This window comes from Oncorhynchus kisutch, linkage group LG16 (assembly GCF_002021735.2).
Source record: "Oncorhynchus kisutch isolate 150728-3 linkage group LG16, Okis_V2, whole genome shotgun sequence".
Taxonomy (NCBI): domain Eukaryota; kingdom Metazoa; phylum Chordata; class Actinopteri; order Salmoniformes; family Salmonidae; genus Oncorhynchus; species Oncorhynchus kisutch.
Genome location: NC_034189.2, coordinates 30,155,293 through 30,179,702, shown reverse-complemented (window position 1 = coordinate 30,179,702; position 24,410 = coordinate 30,155,293). Strand labels below are relative to the sequence as shown.

Below are 24,410 nucleotides of genomic sequence, written 5' to 3'. Positions count from 1 at the left end.
GCACAATGGGTTTTCAACGATAAACGACGGCTTCCAAGGGGAATCTCAGGAAAGCAAGAGGTGTGGGGGGGGGGGGGGGGGTTTGTAACGTATGTGTGTAAGTGCATGTGTGTTTCTTTCAATTTGAACCCCCATGGCCTCTTCCATACTGCGATTGAAATGGAATAGCTCAAAGGCCTTTGGAATAACATACAGAGGGGCAGAGGGGAAACTAAAAAGAACAGGTCTTTGTTTGATGTCAGCAGGATGGTTTGCTTTGCGGACTTGTCGGAGTCCCCGGGAGAGGCGGGGCTGAGAGGGAGATCTGAGAGAGACGGCTCTACAAATACTAAGCAAACATCCTGACATTAGAGTGCAGACATCAGAAACACCTGTTCAAAATAACCATCTGGGCCCTAACACAATACCAGAAAGAAAAGTCCATCCGCTGAGGCAAAACAATGGGGATGTTATTCTCATAATATGATTATGTTATAAGTAATCTCTCAACCAGTGGCGTACTGTACCTCTGGACAGACATTCCAGAAGAATCATGCTTCAGGATTAATGGGAACTACACCCGGTCCTGTTCTCACTCCAAAAGAGTACACTGGACAGGGTGACCCCTCTCCATAGAACCAGTCCGTTTCTGATTTACCCAACTTGTCAGTGTATCCAATGCACACATTAGTCTAGCACTCCGTCTACAATGGTGTTGCGGTAACTTGGGACCATCGTCTGACAGCAAACCTCCGTAGCTAACCTCTGTAACATCCGAATTGGTGTCTCGGGTCATTCCGTTACCCCTGGACCACTCGGTCTACAATAGTGCGCCGCTGTAATGTCATAATCTGTGTCTCGGGTAATTGTGTTACCTTGAGCCACTCCTCAGCCTGCTCTTTGCTCTGCACGGCCAGGACCAGGGCATCTGCTCCCTGGTGCACTATCTTCAGCTCGTGTTTCTTCTTCTTGCCGTCCTTGGGGACGTGTGTGATGCTGCAGCCTGATAACACTAGCTCCATCTGGGGCGCTTGGTCTTTAGATGACTTGTAGCACTGGAAGAGGGAGGAGAGAGAGAGAGAGAGAGAGAGGTCAATGAACCAGTGGATCAAGTGGTGCGTCTCCGGGTGCGCGTGGCTATTGATGTGTGAAGGTGACAGTGTGTCTCTCTGTGTCTGTGCGTGCGTCCGTACCAGCAGCTTGTTGTCCTTGATGACACAGAGCAGCTTGGTCCACTGGCCGAAGCGTTTCTTGCGCAGCAGGAAGGCACAGATGCGTGCGTCCTTGACGAGATCCATGGAGGCCTCCTCGCTAGGCCACTGGTGTCGCATCTTCTTCCCTCTACCCTTCCCGTCCTCCTCCTCCTCGTCATACGACTCATACGAACTGCTCATCTGGTCCGAATCGTAGTCTGAGAGATTGTTGAGGGATAATAAAATGTAAGATATTGACTGCAGGGGCGGGTGTAGGTGCATTGTGAGTGAACGTGTGTTCAGTCCTCACTTTAGCTTTTCAAGTGTGTTTTTCGTTGTGTGTGTGTGTGTGTGTGTTTGTGTGTATTCACATGGATGTGCGTTTGTGTTTTGTACACTTACTGGAGGTGATGTATTCTGGGGCTTTTCCAGGACTGAGGGGGACAGCTTCTTCATAGTAGCCCTCTGGGAGAGACGAGCTGGGGAGAGGAGGAGGCCCGTTGTCTGGAGGCTGGAGGAAACACAGGGAGAGAGAGGGATTGGTTAGAGGTATTTGGTTACGATGCACTGTAGTCTATGGGAAAGCGCCACAGGGAGGGCAATATGTGTGTTAGAGCGTGACAGGCAGGGCGCAAACACAGGAAGTAGCTACTTCGGATGTGAGGTCCCTTTAGTGGAACTTCAAAGATTAAGTGTGACCTCCGTCTATATGGTGGCCATCTTATCTCTAGGTTATCAATGAGACAACGGGAGGAAGGGATTAATTTAGTAATCAGCTGAGTTGACTCATGATTGGCTTTGTCACAGCACCGTGGAGGCAATCAACAGCTAAATCATTTTCACTAAGATGTGATGCTCTTCCACTTAGGCAATAACACTGGGGAGGGGGTAGAGGGAGAGAGAGAGAAGATCAAGAGAAAGAGAAGGAGATCGCGAGAGAGAGAGAGAGAGAGAGAGGAAAAAAATAAGAAGAGGGGAGTAGGATGGAAAATAACACTTCTTTGTTGTCTTCCCCACTTAGCTAGCTAGGGTGCGAGGAGAAACTAACTCACGCGCTGGGGTCTTTGCCTTCGGCTCTTAAAATAACATAATTGCGGCAATAAAAATCTAATCTCTCCAAGTGCATGGAAATAAATGTCTTCGTTGACATTTAATGCGGGGATTTGAGCATTCCCAGAGTTGGTCTTCACCCAGAGTGAGAGAGTACAGAGAGAGAGAGAGAGAGAGAGAGAGAGAGAGAGAGAGAGAGAGAGAGAGAGAGAGAGAGAGAGAGAGAGAGAGAGAGAATAGAGAGAACAGAGAGAGAGAACAGAGAGAGAGAACAGAGAGAGAGAACAGAGAGAGAGAACAGAGAGAGTACAGAGAGAGAGAGAGAGAACAGAGAGAGAACAGAGAGAGAACAGAGAGAGGAAAGAGAGAGGACAGAGAGAGGAAAGAGAGAGAGAGAGAGAGAGAGAGAGAGAGAGAGAGAGAGAGAGAGAGAGAGAGAGAGAGAGAGAGAGAGAGAGAGAAAGAGAGAGAGAACAGAGAGAGAACAGAGAGAGAACAGAGAGAGGAAAGAGAGAGGAAAGAGAGAGAGAGAGAGAGAGAGAGAGAGAGAGAGAGAGAGAGAGAGAGAGAGAGAGAAAGAGAGAGTACAGAGAGAGTACAGAGAGAGAGAAAGAGAGAGAGAGAACAGAGAGAGAGAGAAAGAGAGAGAGAGAACAGAGAGAGAGAGAACAGAGAAAGAGAGAGAACAGAGAGAGAGAGAGAGAAATAGAGAGAAAGAGAGAGTACAGAGAGAGAGAGAGAACGTACAGAGAGAGAGAGAAGAGAGAGAACAGAGAGAACAGAGTACAGAGAGAGAGAAGAGAGTACAGAGAGAGAGAGAGAGAGAAGAGAGAGAGAGAAAGAGTACAGAGAGAGAGAGAAAAAGAGAGAGAGAGAGAACAGAGAGAGAGAACAGAGAGAGAGAGAGAACAGAGAGAGAGAGAGAACAGAGAGAGTACAGAGAGAGAGAGAGAAAGAGAGAGAGAGAGATAAGCAATTATGGCTGGTGACTCCAATAAAGTCCCAGCAACACCCCCCCCCTCATGGAACGGTCCGCTCTAATTTCAGCAGCTGCTGTTTTCTCCAGCGGTGGAGGGTTTTAAGGGGGAAAATCCGCCAGCGCTGTGAAACGCTAGCACCATGGGCCGTTGATCACGGCCGCTCCCAAAAAGGCGTCGACCGACGTCACATCGATGTCCCCATCGTCATGGCAACATGGATATACGTGGCTATTCACGGGGGGGGGGGGGGGGCATAAAAACATGTTGGTGTTGTTGTTTTCTTACAGTGCAGAGCTATGTCAAAATGTATTTGTTACCATGTAATCAGCAAAGCATTTATACTGGACACGTAAGTTAGCCCTATAGAGAGAGAGAGAGAAGGAAATCATGACACACAGTAGTGTTAGGATGTGGGGCAATCCATCCAACAGGTCTGCGGTGACCATATTTATACATATAGATAGGGGAATCGAAATGCAAAGTCAATACGATGACTCTACACTACACTCATTAACCCAAAGGGAAATTGTAGAAGAACCAGCAGTGTTTATGCCATGCACACTGGCATGCTAGTCGCCATAGTTGTAGCTAGAAACTAGGGTAAGTGTCAAATTGGTAATAATCCTATCTGCAGCCCGTCTCTAATAACACTCAGCCACTCTGTCTAGGCCCAGGCAAACCCCAGAGACAAACACTAACCACTAATGATAAACACAAATTCATCACAGTTTGCGTTTCAGCACCAAAATGCTTCCTCAGTCTTTCTGCCCATGTCTTTATACCCTCCCCTCTTCCTTCTACAGTATTTACGCCCTCTCCCTCCCTTGCTCCCCATCTACCCTCTCCCTCCCTCGCTCTCCGTCTACCCTCTCCCTCCCTCGCTCTCCGTCTACCCTCTCCCTCCCTCGCTCTCCGTCTACCCTCTCCCTCCCTCGCTCTCCGTCTACCCTCTCCCCGTCTACCCCCTCTCCGTCTACCCTCTCCCCTTCTACCCTCTCCCCGTCTACCCTCTCCCCGTCTACCCCCTCTCCGTCTATCCTCTCCCTCCATCTACCCTCTCCCTCCATCTACCCTCTCCCTCCATCTACCCTCTCCCTCCATCTACCCTCTCCCTCCATCTACGTATACTCCCCCTCTCTCTGTCCATCTACCCTCCCCATCGCCCCTCTCTCTGTCCATCTACCCTCCCTGTCTCCCTTTGTCTATATATCCCCTTTCCATCTAGAACTTTAACTCCAAGCAATGGCTCGACCCCAAAACCTCATCATATTTCCTCTGGGAAACAGTGCTTTGTGGTGAACTCATTTTCTGGCAAGGTCACTGGCCCACTAAACTCCACAGATGCTCCCCCCACCCCTCCTGACCCTCCCAGAAACTTCCCCACTGCACCAAAGGAGGAAGAGAGAAAGAAAGAAAGTTGAGTGAGTGAGTGGAAGACTTCAAAATCAAGAAAGAAAAAATGTTCAGCCTTGACATTTGAACAATAAGCTCTGGTAAAATACATCCACTTGGCATTTTACCTTAAAACACAAAAGCTGGAGGTTGTGTTTGTGTTCGTGTGGTGGACTGCTTGGACTGTTGATGTTGGAAGGCCGTAACCTCTCAGCAGTATCAGAATGTGCTCATTTCCTTCTTAGAGCATGTTAGCAACAATAGCAGCATTAATAACTCTCGAGACTTGAACGTTTTAGATTTGCGTTTTCAAAGGCAATTGAAATTACTTGAGATGGAGATTGGAGTTGTGACCCCATCACTCTACTATGAGAGGTATTCAGGGTCTGGTCAAGTGCATTGGACACACACACACACACAAGCATCCGCGCAATCACGCACACACACCTACTTTTCGAACATCCCAGAAATAATCTGGCTTGACGAATCACACGATCCGACTAACAGAATGCATTGTGGTCCAAGTGCATTCCAGCCTCTGATTGACCGTAAACAAACACCGTCCGTAAACCCCAAAGAGGTGTCGGATCCAGATGGATGTCTACACGCTAATTGGCCCTAATCATTAGCATCTTGTTCAGCTGATCCTTACGCTGTACGCATGCAGTTCCAAACAAACCCTGAACGTTTTTAAATATTATTGAACCAAGTTCCCCTATAGATGCATATGGCCTTGAACCCACCAATTCCGTTCCACATCCCAAAGCTATCTGCATAATACACCCCTATTGTGAATTCCCACCCATGTATCTTTAAGATTAACAGATCTGTGCATTTGATGCCCTTAAACCCAGTAATTTCCCCAATTCCAGGGAGCAGCCCATGTGTAATTAGGGAGCAGCAGTGAGGGAGACCTGACTGTCCTTGATTTGGAGACACCGTGTGGGGAGATTTTTGTCTTTCTAGCCTGGGCTTAGCTCTCCATACCGCAATCCATTCTCTGTCTGTCTGCGTAGGAGGGGTAGTCAGTGTTGTGTCAATGTTTTTGCTGTCGTGGGAGTTGTGGGAACACAGAGGGGACAGAAGCAGGCTGACTCGCAGTTTGTCTGAGAAAGACTTCCCAAGATGCTTTGGGGTTTTTATCCATTTAGGTTGAGGGACTAAAAACTACGTAGACACCCCTTCAAATGAATGGATTTGGCTATTTCAGCCACACCTGTTGCTGACAGGTGTATAAAATCGAGCACACAGCCATTCAATCTCCAAAGACAAACATTGATAGTAGAATGGCCTCAATGAAGAGCTGTGACTTTCAATGTGGCACCATCATCGGAATCCACCTTTTCAATAAGTTAGTTTGTAAAATTCTTGCCCTGCTAGAGCTGCCCCGGTCAACTGTAAGTGCTGTTAGTCTAGGAGCAACAATGGCTCATGAAGTGGTAGGCCACACAAGCTCACAGAATGGGACCGCCGAGTGCTGAAGCATGTAATGCGTCAAAATCATCTATCCTTGGTTGTAACAGTCACTACGAGATCCAAACTGTCTCTGGAAGCTGACGTGTTCGTCGGGAGCTTCATGAAATAGATGTCCATGGCCAAGCAGCCACACACAAGTCTAAGATCACCATGCACAATGCCAAGCGTCGGCTAGAGCGGTGTGTAAAGCTTGACGCCATTGGACTCTGGAGTAGTTGAAACGCGTTCCCCGGAAGTAACGAATCACGCCACCTGGCAGTCCGACCGACGAATCTGGGTTTGGCGAATGCCAGAACGCTACCTGCCCGAATGCATAGTGCCAACTGTAAAGTTTGGTGGAGGATGAATAATGGTCTGGGGCCTTGTTTCATGGTTCAGACTAGGCCATTAATTCCAGTGAAGGGAAATCTTAACGCTACAGCATACAATGACATTCTAGACGATTCTTTACTTCCAACATTGTGTCAACAGTTTGGTCAAGGCCCTTTCCTGTTTCAGCATGACAATGCCCCCGTGCACAAAGCCATGTCAATCGAGATAGGGGTGGAAGAACTTGACTGCCCTGCACAGAGCCCTGACCTCAACTCCATTGAACACCTTGGGATGAATTGGAACACCGACTGCGAGCCAGGCCTATTCGCCCAACATCAGTGTCCGACCTCAATAATGCTGAATAAAATCAAGTCCCCGCAGCAATTTTCCAACATCTAGTGGAAAGCCTTCCCAGAAGAGTGAAGGCTGTTAGAGCAGCAAAGGGGGACCAACTCAATATTAATGTCCATGATTTTGGAATGAGATGTTTGACGAGCAGGTGTCCACATACTTTTGGTCATGAAGTGAAGTGAATAGTAAAAAAAAAATTTTTTAATTTTTGGAGTTAGAAATGACATACCAATTAATTATTGAAGAATATAACATACATTTTAAAGAGACTCATGTCTATAATTCTCTTTTTTTCTTGGTTTTAATTGAGTTATAGTAGTGTCAAAAGCTGGCCAACATACTTTGTATTAGCCCATGGTGAACAACAACACATGTTTTCTTCCATCTCATTCTCCATGACCCTGCCATTCCTATTCTGATATGGGTCCAGTCAAGTGCAGCCAACTTTAGTCTGAGCTTTTCTGCTTACTAAATATGGAGGTCATATCACTGCCAGCCCCTGCAGCAGTTGGGGTCATCAGTGCATCTAAACCAAACAAGAGGGGGGAGAATTACTGATACGCATTGCGTGTGCATTCACATATGCATGCACACACACACACACACACACGGATCATGGAGCCGTGCTAAGGCAGCACTTCACGGCGTATCAAACTGACTTCTGGGCCTCTGAGCCTTTTGCCTGGCCTTAGTGAACTCGCATGCACTGTAGGAACAAAAACAGTCTCTAGCACGCCTACCCCGCTCTCCATATGAAACTGCCCCTGACGGTTGAAGGATGGTGAATAGTCCATTGTGTCTGAGAGAAACTCAAACCGGACTTCTACAGATTAGTCACTAGCGCACTCATACCAGTCCAAGAGCTTCTTGAACACGCACACTCATGAAGACGCCCACATCCAGCCACTCTCACTCACGCACACACACCATACCAGTGGTTGGTGTGGAAAAAGCACCCTCTGCTGGATCCAAAAACCCAGCACTCCTCCCTTTCAGAACAAGCATGGCCACTGAGCCATGTTCACTGATGCTAATCTACGTGTTACACCAAACTGTTTTTACACGACCTGCCCATATTAGTGGAACCTCAGCAAACCCTTGTACCAGTTCCCATTCTGAATTCTATTCTCTCCCTCCCTCCCTCCCCCCTCCCTCTTTTCCTGGGAATGGGAGTGGGGGATAAGTCTGTGTTTCTAGGCAGGTGTGCTCTTGCAGGCAGCCGGAGCGGATGTGCCAGTCTGAATGCCGAGAAGGGAAAAACCCAGCACAAGAGAAACAAGCATTGAGGGAGTGTGGAGCAGAGGAGTGATAGGAAACTTCCAGACCTCCACACCTCTTCCCCTCTTTCTGCCACCTCACAATGAGGTGTCAATATTTGCCAGAGGGAGGGGAGGGGTCCGGTGCAATGCACCCCAAAAAAATGTTGGGGGCACTGAGCAAAGTCTGCTGAGCGCAAACGTTGTGAAAACGATGTGCAACGTTCAGCGGGTTTACTGTGAACACTGAGGCTGTACCCGCTTTAAGTTGACATTTTAACTGTGGCCAAGTATGCTACTGTGACTATTTGATAATAATGTGAGCCTACCAGAGTGGCCTACCATCAAAAACAATGGAGAAAATGCATCCAATAACATTTTAACATTGAAATAGCTGTTTTATCATTCAGCCTACAGTAGCAGCCAATGTGTGGTGTTCAACGTAGGACTACATTCCATGAGACTTTTGAAAAAACACGTGCAGGGCTTGACATTAACCTGTTTATCCCCTTGTCCTTCAGACATGGAGGTAACTGAAAATGTTGTGTTGTTTGATGCAAGAAACCACCTTACAAAATAAAATGCATTATTATTCCCATACCATTATTACAGCGAATCAGACAAATTATGCTACCCTCTGCCTATTGGCTACTTAGCTTATTCAAGACTGTCTCAAAATTCAACACTGACCCTTTAAGACAATAAACTTTTCAAAGATGTCTAGAAATGTATGTTTTGTGCTCTTGTAGGAAGCAATCACTCCCCTATTGCTGACTACAAATGATTTATTATGGGGCTAATAACTTACTAACTAGTAAAGGATATGAACAAAATGTGCACAAGTAAATGTGCACACATGCAGCTCTTGCTTGAACTCAAAACAATCACATCTACTCACAACTGCTCATGCTGTGAACACAGTCCAGTTCAAAGTAAAATGGCAAGGATCCATATGGCAAAGGCCTATTTGCATATAGGCCTTCTGCAGCTCTGATTGGTTATGCTGCACCAGTTTGTGTAGAGTACGGGCTGAGTCATGTATGTGCGATAGAATCCTACTACGATGCATTCTGCCGAAAACAAAATCTCTTGTATAGTTCATTTTGTTTCGGTATCTTAATTCGATCACAATTGCCACAGTAAAGGGAAATGTTGATAGTGTTAACAGAGAAAACTCTAGAACAGTGGTCACCAACCTTTTGAGTCAACATCACTTCCTGGGTCAAAAATACTGAAATCTACCACTCAGATTTTTTTTTAACATGACTTAAAAAAATGTAAGCCTATGCAACATGAGCCAATTAAAAACAGTACTGTAGCAATTAGGTTTGTGCAGTAAGCTATAGGCCCAATACATTATCACTGCATATAGGCTTTCCTTGAAATGCTCTGCCATTGCACTGTTGTTTGGGATTTAAAAAAATCTATAATATTTCAAACTTTGAGGTAGGCTATGTGATCACACCGGTAATAGAGCCATTGTTGGATTACTTGTGAGGCACAGCTAAGTGAGCATACACTTTACAGGAGGCTGGTGGCACCTTAATTAGGGAGAATTGACTTGTGGTAATGGCTGGAGCGGTTTCCATGTGTTTGATGCCATTTCATTTGCTCTGATCCGGCCATTATTAATGAGCTCTTCTCCCCTCAGCAGCCTGCTGTGATTAATTTACTTTTTATTTCACTGGGCTGATGGTGCCTGCATCTGATGGTCAGTCTCAGAGTAGGGAGAGAGCAGAAGATTGAGGGTCCGCCTCTCTACATCCGTCCGCTCTCCCTTTCCTCCACTGACACAAACCAAAAACGGACACCGTCTTCCAGCTGATGGCAAAACTTGAGGCGCACCACATTATTTCTGCCTCATGCACCAATTCATGCCGTTACTCCTATGAACATGAGAAAGTGAAATATTCCTCGATATTAAAAAAGACCCAAGCCACTAATAATAACAACAACGCAAGCTGTAGTTACACTGTCCTACTCATTCATTCCTGCTGCACCGCTTGTTGTAGCGCTGAGCGGAAATAGAAAGAACGCGCATTTTACGGATTATAAAAGTGTTGAATACAAAGTGTTGACAGTGCTGAGTAAGAACTTAAACATGAACTCACTCATGAAAACAGCAGCTCTTTGCTTTCTTTTATGCCTGCTACGTTACTGCAGACACGGTAATCGGAGCCTCCGATTGGCCAACGGTAGACCTATAGTGCACTTGATTTGCTCTCCGGGCCTTCCAGGAAGGCAGAGTTTGTACCTTCAGACACATGAAATGGTTCAAAATGGCAAAAGTTGAATCAGGTGTACCTACCGCCATCAGCCCAAGGCAAATAAAAAAAAGAAACAAGGCTTTATCATTGGGTTTTTTACAGATATATTTGGCGATCGACTAGGAAATGCCTTAGAGATTGACCAATCAATCGCGATCGACCTGTTGGTGACCACTGCTCTACAAAGTTGAGACGTTTAATCTTGTGCTTCTCTCCGTGGGCTGATATTTCTTCTGTGTGGCAGTCCTGGGGCTACTGCGCACCCACAAAGCTTACAGGGAACATTGGTCAGGGGTAGAGCCTGTTGGACAGCCCCGAGTGTCTGTTTGGGCTGGAATGGACTTTGCCTATTGTACTGGGAGAGAGCTGGCATAGTGAAACAGGCACACACACTCACATACTCATTCACTCCGAACACACATCCACACTCACATACCGAACAGACCCTCACTTACTTAGTCACACAGGAAGCTTGGTCCTTGCCAACTACCTACAGTCAGTCGTCATTCAGTTAGTTTAAGAGAGCGCTCTCATTCACCGAGTCAAATAGGTATTCAGCTAGATCTTAATGCTTTGTTTTACTCTGTTTTAGAGGCAGTGTGAGTTTTCGCTTAGTTTCTTTATATAGTCAGTTAGATCACATCATCGATGGGAATAGAGAGAGACTTGGCCCTATAAAAAAACGGTCTTTGAAAACGTTTTTGGGGAAAAGGAGCGAAATTGGTTTTCCATTTGTGCTCCAGTTTTCAGGGAAACTTTTTCCAAAAGAGTTTATACGCATGGAGGCCCATGGAGGTTGGTGACTCTTCACGCCACGGTCCCACGCCGCGGTCCCACGCCACGGTCCCATCACGTGACCTTTTAAAAGTGTCACTGCTCGTCATGAGATTTCCTTAGCGCTTGTTGTGTCGTTTCCACAGAGATGTGGGAGCTGTTTCAACGTGGATTTGTTGTTCTGTGTCAACAGTAAATCATATTTAATTGCCTTTGTCCATGACACAATACGATGGTGAGGTGACTGCATTTAACTGCGGTTAGACCAACCACCAAGTATGGGAAGTCCACTGAGAAACTAATGCCCAAGCAAGTGATGGCAGGGCCAATTTTGCCTAAGTTGGCCATCAATACCACAGTTTATTGAAACGAACACCCCAAACCAAATCACAAGCAACTGACTAAATGGGTGAATTGATTCATTGGGACGTGATTGATTCAGCTCCAGGCTCATACTGTGTACGCACATCAAGGCTTCATTTAGAATGGTGACATTGTTACATGCCAGCACTAAATGTGTCTCTCTTTTAGGTTAGAATTGGATTGACCAAATACAGAAGAATCGGGCTTATCCAACCACAACACAGCAATGGCCATTGTGACAGACTATTGGCTTTCAAGTGGTTGTAGTTAGCAATTCTTATCAGTAATGTTCTTTCTTTTCACCCCCCCCCCCCCAAGGTTTTCAACAATTCAGACACTTGCAAAAAGATACCCCTTTAAATAGTACTGAAGGCCAACTCAGTACACGGTAGGGATAGGAATGTGTGTATGTATAGAGTTCCACGTGTGGAAACGTTCTACAGTAGACTGACATGAAGGAAAGCACACAGAGAAGAAGAAAAACAATCAAGGAACTCACAAACACAGTGGGAGAGTGATTCCACTGTGTGAGTATTTTTGTGTGTGCATGTGTGTGTCTACACTAACTCGGACACAAAGCCCTCGGCCGAGACACATATTTATCTTAACGAGCGCTTGGGGAGGAAACGAGGAGGAGGAGCGAGTTGTCTCAGTCAGGAGTTGAGAGAGACAGAGACAGACAGAGAGACAGACAGACAGACAGACAGAGAGAGTGAGAGAGAGAAAGAGAGAAAGAGAGAGGCAAATTAAACACAAATGGAGCTCATCTGCCTCAGAGAGACAAACACAGCCAGGCGGAGTGGAGTGGATAACCGAGTGGACTGGAGAACGGAGTGTGTGGTTGTGTGTGTAAGAGGAAGATAGTGTATATGCTCTGACTGTATACACAAAACTATGTGGACACCCCTTCAAATTTGTGGATTCGGCTATTTCAGACCCACCAATTGCTGACGGGTGTATAAAATCGAGTACACAGGCATGCAATCTCCATAGACAAACATTGGCAGTAGAATGGCCTTACTGAAGAGCTCAGTGACTTTCAACATGGCACCGTCATTGGATGCCGCTTTTCTAACAAGTCAGTTCGGCACATTTCTGCCCTGCTAGAGCTGCCCCGGTCAATTGTAAGTGCTGTGAAGTGGAAACATCTAGGAGCAACAACAGCTCAGCCACGAAGTGTAGTGATGAATCACGCTTCACCATCCGGCAGTTCGATGGATGAATCTGAGTTTGGTGGATGTCAGGAGAACGCTACCTGCCCGAATGCATAATGCCAACTGTAAAGTTTGGTGGAGGAGGAATAATGGCATTCTAGACAACTCTGTGCTTCCAACTTTGTGGCAACAGTTTGGGGAAGGCCCTTTTCTATTTCAGCATGACAATGCCACTGGGCACAAAGTGAGGTCCATAAAGAAATAGTTTGTCGGGATCATTGTGGAAGAACTTGACTGGCCTATACAGAGCCCTGACCTCAACACCATCAAACATCTTTGGGATGAATTGGAACGCCGACTGCGAGCCAGGCCCAATCGCCCAACACCAGTGCCAGACCTCACTAATGCTATTGTGGCTGAATGGAAGCAAGTCCCTGCAGCAATGTTCTAACATCTAGTGTAAAGCCTTCCCAGAAGAGTGGAGGCTTCGATAGTGGCAAAGAGGGGGACCAACTCCATATTAATGCCCATGATTTTGGAATGAGATGTTGGACGAGCAGCTGTCCACAGACTTTTGGTCGTGTATCTCTGTATGTCCACGTACAAATATTGTATATCGGGCGTGTGTATGCAAACAAGAAAAGAGAAAATGTGTGTGTATGAGCGGCTCTCTATGAAAATGTGTGTAGGGGGTGGCTGGGTTGATTTGGGGAGAGGAGGAGGTGAGGTGTGGGGGGGGGGGGGACTCGCCAACATCAACACAGATGGAATTCATTTGTCTCAGCAGCAGGCCTGGCTAGGCTTGCCCCATACTCTCCTGCATCGAACTGGGATGGAGCAGCACCACTCTCAAACCCACACTCCATGCAATGTATCTGAGAGCAACTGAGGCTGGGCCATTCATCTGGCTCAAAGTAATGACATCAAATAGAGGCACATGTACACGCCTAACACCCTGTGTGATGGCTATCGGTAAGGGTCAAGGTGTAGACTGAAACCCTGCTGTTGAAACACCACAGGGAGCGTAGCCGAGAGAAAAAAGGGAGAGCGAGAGACAGAGAGAGACAGAGAGAGATAGGATGGACTGTTCCCACCAGGTTTCAGTCAGTCTGTGTCAATCTGAACGCCTGGTGGCAATTATGACTGCCTAATCACGGCCAGCTGTGTGTGTGTGTGTGTGTGTGTGTGTGTGTGTGTGTGTGTGTGTGTGTGTGTGTGTGTGTGTGTGTGTGTGTGTGTGAAACATGGGAGTACAAGAGTAAAGAAACTCCCCCTTCATCCTCTGTCTGATACACAGATTTATGAGGTCAGGGTTGGATAGTGTTGCAGTGTATACCAAAACTGCTATACTTTTCCAATACAACATGAAACATTTTGTTACTTGTAGTACTTCTGTCAAATGTGTCTCGCGTCACATAGGCATTGTGAGGATCGAGTCTGTCTAGTCATTAGACTGAATCTTCTCACGGGGGCTGTATAGCTCGCCAGGCTGCACTTGCGCAAGCCATTTCTGAGCAGCAACCAAAGGGAGAGAAAATGCAGACAGCATGTGGCTCCTTCAAAGGGAAACATCATCCCTTGTTGACAACACTGGCTCCAGAAGCTAAACTATGGGAATACATTTATTACAGAGCAGCCCACGAAACAACTAAGGAAAAGGTGTTACAAAGCAGAGCAGTGCAAGGGAGGGTTAGTTCCAAAACATTTAAAAAAGTAAAAAATAATGACACATGACATTTGCATTGTAGCGTTGTCAAACTATGAAAATTTGAATGATTTTTGAGTGACAATGACATGAAAATATATTCAGCATGACATTTGTGAGCATTATAATATGATTAGACAACTCAAAAGGACAGTAGCCACTAGCCAGCCAGCAGCTCTGGGCGAAGCGTTGCACCCTTGGAAGTGAATTGCACTCTGAGAATAGTACTATGATGTGTAAAATCCATTGTTTTTCTATGGTCTGTAGACTATCTGATCTAATGAGCTTCAAAGTGTGTTTTGTGTCATTTTGGAACTAAACTATTCATTTAATACATTCAATTATTTAGCTGTAATGAATTATATGTCTAATGAATGTCATTTGACACAATATTATGGCCATAGATCAGCAAATTAACACTGATATGTATCAAACTACATTTAAAAGAATATTTAGACATAATTGGTTTGGCATAAGAAAAATGTAAGGTATTCTGTTATTTAATATAGTGTTTTTTTTTTTGCAAGAATTTGAATATAGAATATATTCTATTTGTTCTACCAGTTATCAACATTTTGTTCAATGTTTAAAAAAAAAAGTAAAGCCCAGTGGTTATTCTGTGTCTTTAGTTAATATGTTATTTATTTTTGCCCTGGTATTGTTTCAGCATCGAGTATCATTTTGCTTTTGTGTACAATTTCAGTATCAAGTATTAATATACTAAACTGGGTATAAAAGTCAAAAATCTGGTATCGTGACAACACTAGTTATAGGTACTTTTAAAATGACTCAAGAAGCCCCTGCACTTAGTGAGAGTGCGTGAGTGAACAGTTATAAAAACTTAGGACACTAAAGAGGCCTTTCCACTGACTTTGAAAAACAAAAGAAAGATGCCCAGGGTCCCTGCTCATCTGCGTGAACGTGCCTTAGGCATGCTGCAAGGAGGCATGAGGACTGCAGATGTGGCCAGGGCCATAAATTGCAATGTCCGTACTGTGAGACGCCTAAGACAGCGCTACAGGGACACAGGAAGGACAGCTGATCGTCCTCGCAGTGGCAGACCACGTGTAACAACACCTGCACAGGATCGGTACATCCGAACATCAGGTACAGGATGGCAACGACTTTCATTTTATTTTTTATTTAACCTTTATTGAACCAATCTCATTGAGATTTCAAATCTATTTTTCAAGAGCGTCCTGGCCAAGACAGGAATGAATTACAAAAACAACTGCCTGAGTTACACCAGGAACGCACAATCCCTCCATCGGTGCTCAAACTGTCCGCAATAGGCTGAGAGAGGCTAGACTGAGGGCTTGTAGGCCTGTTGTAAGGCAGGTCCTCACCAGACATCACCGGCAACAACGTTGCCTATGGGCACAAACCCACCGTCCCTGGACCAGACAGGACTGGTAAAAAAAGTGCTCTTCACTGACGAGCCGCGGTTGTGTGTCACCAGGGGTGATGGTCGGATTTGCGTTTATCGTCAAAGGATTGAGAGCATTACACCGAGGCCTGTACTCTGGAGCGGGATTGATTTGGAAGTGGAGGGTCCGTCATGGTCTGGGGCGGTGTGTAACAGCATCATCAGACTGAGCTTGTTGTCATTGCAGGCAATCTCAACGCTATGCGTTACAGGGAAGACATCCTCCTCCCTCATGTGGTGCCCTTCCTGCAGGCTCCTCCTGACATGACCCTCCAGCATGATAATGCCACCAGCCATACTGCTCGTTCTGTGCGTGACTTCTTGCAAGACAGGAGTGTCAGTGTTCTGCCATGGCCAGCAAAGATCCCGGATCTCAATACCATTGAGCACGTCTGGGACCTGTTTGATCGGAGGGTGAGGGCTAGGGCCATTCCCCCCAAAAATGCCCGGGAACTTGCAGGTGCCTTGGTGGAAGAGTGTGGTAACATATCACAGCAAGAACTGGCAAATCTGGTGCAGTCCATGAGGAGGAGATGCACTGCAGTACTTAATGCAGCTGGTGGCCACACCAGATACAGACTTATTTTTGATTTTGAAACCCCCTTTGTTCAGGGACACATTCCATTTCTGTTAGTCACATGTCTGTGGAACTTGTTCAGTTTATGTCTCAGTTGTTGAATCTTGTTACGATCATCCAAATATTTACACATGTTAAGTTTGATGAAAATAAACGCAGTTGACAATGAGAGGATGCTTCTTTTTTTGCTGAGTTCATTTTATGTTTCCAATAAGAAAACTAAGAGATCTAAGTATCCAGATCCCTATCTACACATGGAAGAGTTTCCATCCTCACCCCTGCAGCCTCAAGAAACTCACTCTGTCTACAACCGACATTAACCTTTTCCTCTAGACTTTCATTTCCTGGAAGTAGGGCTCTGAGTTTTACCTGACACCCTGACCATGTGACCTGGTCAGGAAAACTCCTGTCCTGGAGTTAAGAGCACTTTAGCCTGGTTAAACCAGACTGGGACCTGTACTCACCAAGTGAAACAATGGTTTCACATGTTTAACCAGCCTACAGGGCCGTACCCTTGTTTACTAATCTATCTACTCTCGAGGTAAAGACAAGCACTAAGCACCCTCTATTCTACAGTCTGCGTGTTAACAGGAGTGGGATAGGGTCGTGACACTGTTGACGAACAACCATTTCATTGATCCCTGCATTCCTCTCTGGCCCTGACTGAGGACAGTGTTATACTGGAATCACAGAAGACTGGGGCTACTGTGTGGGAATGAGCAAGAGAAGGGAGCTCTTAATGGGGTTGAGCTCATTCAAGGCCTCAGGTTTCAAAAATGTTTGCAGTGGTGAAGAAATCGTCACATGAACACCTCCAATATGCTGTCGCTCTCTTGAGCATACACACACAGTACTCTCTCTCTCACACACACACAGTACTCTCTCATACATTTTCCCTAACACACAGACACACACACAGGAGGGGAAGCCTGCTGGGTGGTTCAAAGTGAGGTTGATTTGGCTGGTTGGAATAAAATGCCCCAATCTTTGTCTATCTGATTAACAGATATTCTGTAAGGGTCTCCTGACCCCTAATGATATTAGAGCCTGTGTGTGTGTGTGTGTGTGTGCGCACGCTGTGGGGAAAGGGTCAATAAAAAGTCAACTGCCCTGGCACAAATAACAATTCTTAGCGACGGCGGTCATTGCCTCTATCAACAGTCTCTTTCTCTGCTAATCGCTAAGAGAACCTAACTAAATGCCACCCATGTGACCATCATAACTCTTCTGTAGTGACTGAGAGGGTCTGTGTTAGCATGTTAGATGACCTTGCTAAAGGATGTTATTAAGCTTATTCTAGAAATGTCAGGACTGCTGACCCGACACAATGCTATGCACTGAGTGTACAAAACATTAGGAACACCTGCTCTTCCCATGACATACTAGACTGACCAGGTGAATCCAGGTGAAAGCTACAATATGATCCCTCATTGATGTCACCTGTTAAATCCACTGCAAATCAGTGTAGATGAAGGGGAGGAGACAGGATAAAGAAGGATTTTTAAGCTTTGAGACAATTGAAACTGTTTTGTTTATGTGTGCCATTCAGAGGGTGAATGGACAAGACAAAATATGTAAATGCCCTTGAACGGGGTTAGGTAGTAGGTGCCAGGCGCACCGGTTTTGAGTGTGTCGAGAACTGCAAAGCTGATGGATTTTTCACGCTCAACAGTTTCCCGTGTGCATCAAGAATGGTCCACCACCCAAAGAACATCCAGCCAACTTGACACAACTGTGGGAAGCACTGGAATCAACATGGGCCAGTATCCTTGTGGAACGCTTTCGAACACCGTGTCAAGTACGTGCCGCGACAAATTGAGGCTGTTCTGAGGGGGAGGGGTACAATAATGGGATTTGAGTCTCAATTCTTATTACATTTATTATTCCTCCCGCTCTTGCTAACATACAGTATTACCTACAGGGATGGAGAAGACAGAGTTACCAAGGGAGAGAGAGAGAGAGAGAGAGAGAGAGAGAGAGAGAACATTGGAGCGAGATTAAATGTTTGTGAACTGAAACCAAAGACGGTTGGAAAAGAAAACACCACAGCTACTTGGACAGTTTTCCAGAGGGCAGCATTGCAATATAATGAATGGTAATTTCAAAGGGAGAGGAAGAGAGAGAAATTGACTGTACGACCCCGTAACCCTTCCCTCACCCCCTCCTCCTCCTCTCTCAAAGTATTCCGGGAAGTGCAGCCAGGAGTTCCAGAGTCCAGACACACACTAGGGTCAGGAGAGGAGGACAGAGTTAGGATGGTTCTAATTACAAACTCTACTGTAAGGGAGTGTGTGTGTGTGTACACTAGTTTTCCTACCTTATCATCAGGACCCCAATGTCCTAACAATTCACTGAATGTCCTGAATTTGTTCAAATGCTATTTTGAGTTCTAGTTTTGGGTTAAGGGTTAGGTTAAGGTTAAGGGTCAGGGAAAATAGGATTTGTTTTAATGGTCAAACATTTGTACTCCCCAAAAAGTCCTGAAATGTCAAGAAAATAAAGTTGTGAGGATGTGTGTGCGTTGTCTCACACACTCCTCACCACAGCTTTGTAGAACAGGGTGTGGGTCATAGTCATGGTGAAGGGGGTTGATGGGATAGCATGGCACACCCGGATATGATCAGACGCATCCGCTCAAGAGACAAATGACACACGCACACACACGCACATTCTGTTGCCACAGCACACACACGCACATTCTGTTGCCACAGCACACACACACACACGTGAATTCTGTTGCCACAACACACACACACGCGCGCATTCTGTTGCCACAGCACACACACACACACACATATTAAACCGTGCTTATGTGTTATTGATGAGTGTCAGGGGTTGGGAGGTGGTGAGAAAGCAGAAACATATCGATCTCAGAACTACCCTTCCTACTAATTTAGAAGAGACTGTTAAAACACCCTGAAACACTTCACATGTTTACAACATCCTCCAATATGATTGGATGTGACATTCACGGGACAGAGTACTGCATGCGATCTGGCTTGAGCTCATGCAACATGTGTCAAGTTACTTGTGGTTGAAGAATGTGGAAGGAATTTCCTCTTGAATGACAATAAACATCATCAAGCGATCAATCAATTTTATAGGCTGTGTTACGATCTGATCCAGTACAAATAACTACCATGCCCAGTCAGTAGACTACCATGCCCAGTCAGTAGACTACCATGCCCAGTCAGTAGACTACCATGCCCAGTCAGTGATGGGTAAAGTGATGTAAAGATGGTGATGTCAGAGGTTAGGCGTCAGAGGTGATGTGAGGTTGTCTTACCAGCCAGGGTTGTGGGATCTCTGGGAGGGGCATCTGAGGGGGGGCCGGGAGGCTGCTGTGGATCTCTGACTTGAACGAGGGCTCTGAGAGGAAGAGAGCGATAAAAATAGATTTTAGAGACAGTGGAAGACTGCAAAGTACACAAGGGACAATAATTGGAATTTGGTTTCATCCATGTTATGTTTCTAAAACAATAAGATGGATCAGATTTACATATAATATGGATTGAGGTGAACTGAATGGACTAAAGTTGTGTAATAGTTGATGGGCGCTGGTTGGGAGTCTGACCTTAACTGAACTGAGGTTGTGTAATGGTTATGTGGTTGAAGTGGACAAAGGGTGTGTGAAGGTTGTGGTTCTGGCCTTAACGTTCGGTACCCTATGCAGAATGTTGGAAATGAGCAGACTGAGGTCGTGCGTAAAGGTTATGTGATGGTTGTAGGTCTGACCGTGAGGTTGTGTAAAGGTTGTGTTTAGATTCTGACCATTAGCGTTGAGGACCCTGTGGAGGATGTTGGAGATGAGCATCTTCTTCTCCCTGACCCCAGAACTCAGATACTCCCTGTCCAGCAGGTCCAGGAACAGACGCAGCTCACACACCAACTCCTCCATGGCTGCAGAAAGACACAGGACACAAAACGATAGAATGTTAGACAGCACACACGCTCGCAAACACACAGGCTATTAACGCATCATACTCATGGCCAGCAAAGACGTAACGTAATAATGTGGTTATGACCAAGTCGATGTCAACACTCTCTGTAGGCTCTACCGTTTCAACAGCATTCAAAGACTCTTGGGAAACAAACGCAAGCTACCTGACGTATCCAAAGCAGAATGTAGACACCATGATTAAGATTTGCCCAACCGAGGCTGGGCACTGGCATTAGACCTGAGGAATCTTCCCTGCCATCAAAGTTCATGTGCAGCTCTGGGAACACATACATTCGCTAACCCTCTTCGCAGACAAACAATAGGCACAGCCCATACAAAAGGCATAGCTGGATGTTTAGGTGCCTGTGTGTGTCTCTCACTGGGAGGGAGAGAAGGGTATGGATCGCTTCACGTCGAGTTATTGGAGGTGATATGCGTGTTAGGCTCTGCACATCAGTACAGAACTCCTCTGTAGATAAAGAGAACACACCTCCCATCTTTCATGGTTCAGCCCTGTCAGTTCCAGCAGAGCGTGTAATAAACATGTCTAATAAACATGTAATAAACATGTAATAAACATGTAATAAACATGTAATAAACATGTAAACAGCGTGTAATAAACATGTCTTATTGCTGATGACGACATATGAACTCTAAATAGTGAACGTTCATTGACGGGCCCCCTAGAAGTTATGGTTGGTTAGCTAAGGATATAATCAGAGGTCCTATATGTGCTTTGTTCCGTAGAGAATTCCCCAGGCCTCCCACTATGACGGAAAAACACACACTCACGATGAAACTATCATTTAACCCCTGCAAAGGCATAATTCCTCACAGACCATACTTGTGTGTTTTGAATGATTCCATAAAAAAATAAATCTGTTCGGTTGAACTCTGTGAGGACCAATACAATTTCTAGGGTGATATATTTTGATACACCTATTGAGTAATGCATTATGTCATAGTAAATAGTAATGCACTTATCCGCATCCCCTCCACATGCGAAATCTGACTGACAGCTCGCGAAACAGTTTGGAATGTTCAGCACACAGCAGTAGAGTGATTTGGACATAGTCTCAATTGACGTGTTGTTTTTGCCAGACACCTACGATGATATAACATCTAGTAGGCCCTATAAAAGCCCGAAGGACCCCCTTGACAGCTCTATTAATGATAGTGATGTACAGTTTGGGGGATGGTGGCCTAAACCTTTGATCAGTGCGTCTGGCATTGAGATTGGTGCATACCGGTGTCTGCCAGAGACATTTACGAGGTTAGAACACACATCCATATTTTACTCTCACAGCTATGGAGAAGACTGGGAGTCTTTCTCTATAGCTGTACAAACAGCAGCTTTCACACATTCCTGTTGTAATCTTATTATCCTTTGAGAGAGGAGGGGGGAGAGAGAGACAGATACCCATTTCAGACAGAAAGTGTGGTATATTACCTGTAAAAAAATCTAATCTAAGGCAATGTTTATATGACCCCCTTTCAAACAGACCCTTATTTAGCACCTTCTTGCTGGTACACTGCAACAACAACAACAAAAAATCAAGTTGCTTCAAATTATTATTAAGGAACTGGTTCCACAGCCATGCTACCTTAACAAAAAAATATATATTTGGCCCAAACTTACCTCTAACTTGACAAAACTTCTCAAATGTTCATTCAACTATACATTATATTTGGGTAAAAAAAAAGTGCTGTGCAACTGGTTACCAGTGGTGAAAAAGTACCCAGTTGTCATACTTGATTAAAAGTAAAGATAACTTAATAGAAAATGACTCAAGTAAACGTCACCCTGTAAAATAATACTCGAGTAACAGTCTAACAGTATTTGGTTTTAAATATACTGATGTATCAAAAGTAAATGTATATATCATTTCACATTCTTTACATTAAGCAAACCGGAGGACACGATTTGTATTTTTTTATTTACGGATAGCCAGGGGCAAACTCCAACACTCTTTATTTAATTCACAAACAAAGCATTTGTGTTTAGTGAGTCCGTCAGATCAGACTCAGTAGGGATGATATCTTGATAAGTGTGTGAATTAGTTAATTTTCCTGTCCTGTTAAGCTTTCGAAATGTATATGTTTTACTTTTGGGTGTCAGAGAACATTTATGGAGTAAAAAGTGCATTCATTTCATTAGAAATGTAGTTGAGTAACAGTAAAAGTTGTAAAACATATAGTCATGTAAAGTACAGATACGCCAAAAAATGACTTAAGCAGCACCTTAAAGTACACACACAGACACAAACCTTGCTTTGAACATACGTTTTCAACTTAAATATTTTACACACGTTGACATACATGATTACATTGTGCACGTCCATTTATGCAGTCATTATTATTCAACATGACCTCACTTGAGATTTGAACTCAAAATCTCTTGGTTCATGGCAAACCTCTAGGTTCAATTATCATTTAAATCGGACTACTCTCTCATCATTGACTTGATTTACTTTTCTCAGTAATTTTAGGGATTTCTGTATAGTTATCTAATGTTGGTGGGTCATGCGGGTCTGGATATCAGTCTGTTTTTAATGTTACTCCTTAACTAAAATAGCTTTTCTAGAGAGAGAACGAGGACTTTAGGCTGGGTTTCAATCCCTATTATATGTCATTCTGTTACATTTTATTGTTTAGAAAGACTACATGGACTTTGGTTTCATCCATGTTTTTTCCCTTCTTGTGTTTACATGTATAAGGACTTGGTGACAACAGCTGATGTGAAAATAGCTTTTTCAAATTAAATTCTAGAGAGATGTGGGGCATAGCCAAGGACTAAACAAGTACAGTTGAAGTCGGAAGTTTACATACACTTTGTTGGCGTCATAAACAAATTGTTTTTCAACCACTCCACAAACTTCTTGTTAACAAACTATAGTTTTGGCAAGTCAAGACATCTACTTTGTGCATGACGCAAGTCATTTTTACAATAATTGTTTACAGACAGATTTCAATTATTATTCACTGTATCACAATTCCAGTGGGTCAGAAGTTTACATACACTAAGTTAACTGTGCCTTTAAACCGCTTGGAAAATTCCAGAAAATGATGTCATGACTTTAAAAGCTTCTGATAGGCTAATTGACATCATTTGAGTCAATTGGAGGCGTACCTGTGGTTGTATTTCAGGGTCGACCTTCAAACTCAGTGCCTCTTTGCTTGACATCATGGGAAAATCAAAAGAAATCAGCCAAGACCTCAGAAAAAAAATTGTAGACCTCCACAAGTCTGGTTCATCCTTGGGAGCAATTTCCAAACGCCTGAAGGTACCACGTTCATCTGTACAAACAATAGTACGCAAGTATAAACACCATGGGACCACGCAGACGTCATACCGTTCAGGAAGGAGATGCGTTCTGTCTCCTAGAGATGAACGTACTTCGGTGTGAAAAGTGCAAATCAATCCCAGAACAACAGCAAAGGTCCTTGTGAAGATGCTGGAGGAAACACGTACAAAGGTATCTATTTACACAGTAAAATGAGTCCTATATCGACATAACCTGAAAGGCCGCTCAGCTAGGAAGAAGCCACTGCTCCAAAACCGCCATAAAAAAATGCCAGACTACGGTTTGCAACTGCACATGGGGACAAAGATCGTACTTTTTGGAGGAATGTCCTCTGCTCTGATGAAAAACAAAATAGAACTGTTTGGCCATGACCATCGTTATGTTTGGAGGAAAAATGGGGAAGGCTTGCAAGCCAAAGAACACCATCCCAACCGTGAAGAACGGGGGTGGCAGCATCATGTTGTGGGGTTGCTTTACTGCAGGAAGGACTGGTGCACTTCACAAAATAGATGGCATCGTGAAGAAGAAAAACTATGTGGATATATTGAAGCAACATCTCAAGACATCAGTTAAAGCTTGGTCGCAAATGGATCTTCCAAATGGACAATGACCCCAAGCATACTTCCAATGTTGTGGAAAAATGGCTTCAGGACAACAAAGTCAAGGTATTGGAGTGGCCATCACAAAGCCCTGACCTCAATTCTACAGAAAATGTGTGGGCAGAACTGAAAAGGCGTGTGCGAGCCCTACAAACCTGACTCAGTTACACCAGCTCTGTCGGGAGGAATGGGCCAAAATTCACCCAACTTATTGTGGGAAGCTTGTGGAAGGATGCCCGAAACGTTTGACCCAAGTTAAACAATTTAAAGGCAATGCTACCAAATACGAATCGAGTGCATGTAAACTTCTG

At 44.8% G+C, this 24,410-nt stretch overlaps 1 protein-coding gene across 3 annotated transcripts in view; it reads right to left on the bottom strand.

Annotated features, from left to right (window-relative positions):
• The window catches only part of LOC109906612 (actin filament-associated protein 1-like), a 112,853-nt gene that overhangs the window by 24,133 nt on the left and 64,310 nt on the right, over nt 1-24,410 (bottom strand). For all 3 annotated transcript variants that reach the window (XM_031792215.1, XM_020504411.2, XM_020504408.2), the window contains exons 2-6: nt 20,027-20,155; nt 19,542-19,624; nt 1,575-1,683; nt 1,173-1,390; nt 855-1,034 (exon numbers count right to left, since the gene is read on the bottom strand). In XM_031792215.1, coding sequence (XP_031648075.1) covers nt 855-1,034; nt 1,173-1,390; nt 1,575-1,683; nt 19,542-19,624; nt 20,027-20,155 — 719 coding nt within the window. The remainder of the gene's footprint in view (nt 1-854; nt 1,035-1,172; nt 1,391-1,574; nt 1,684-19,541; nt 19,625-20,026; nt 20,156-24,410) is intronic.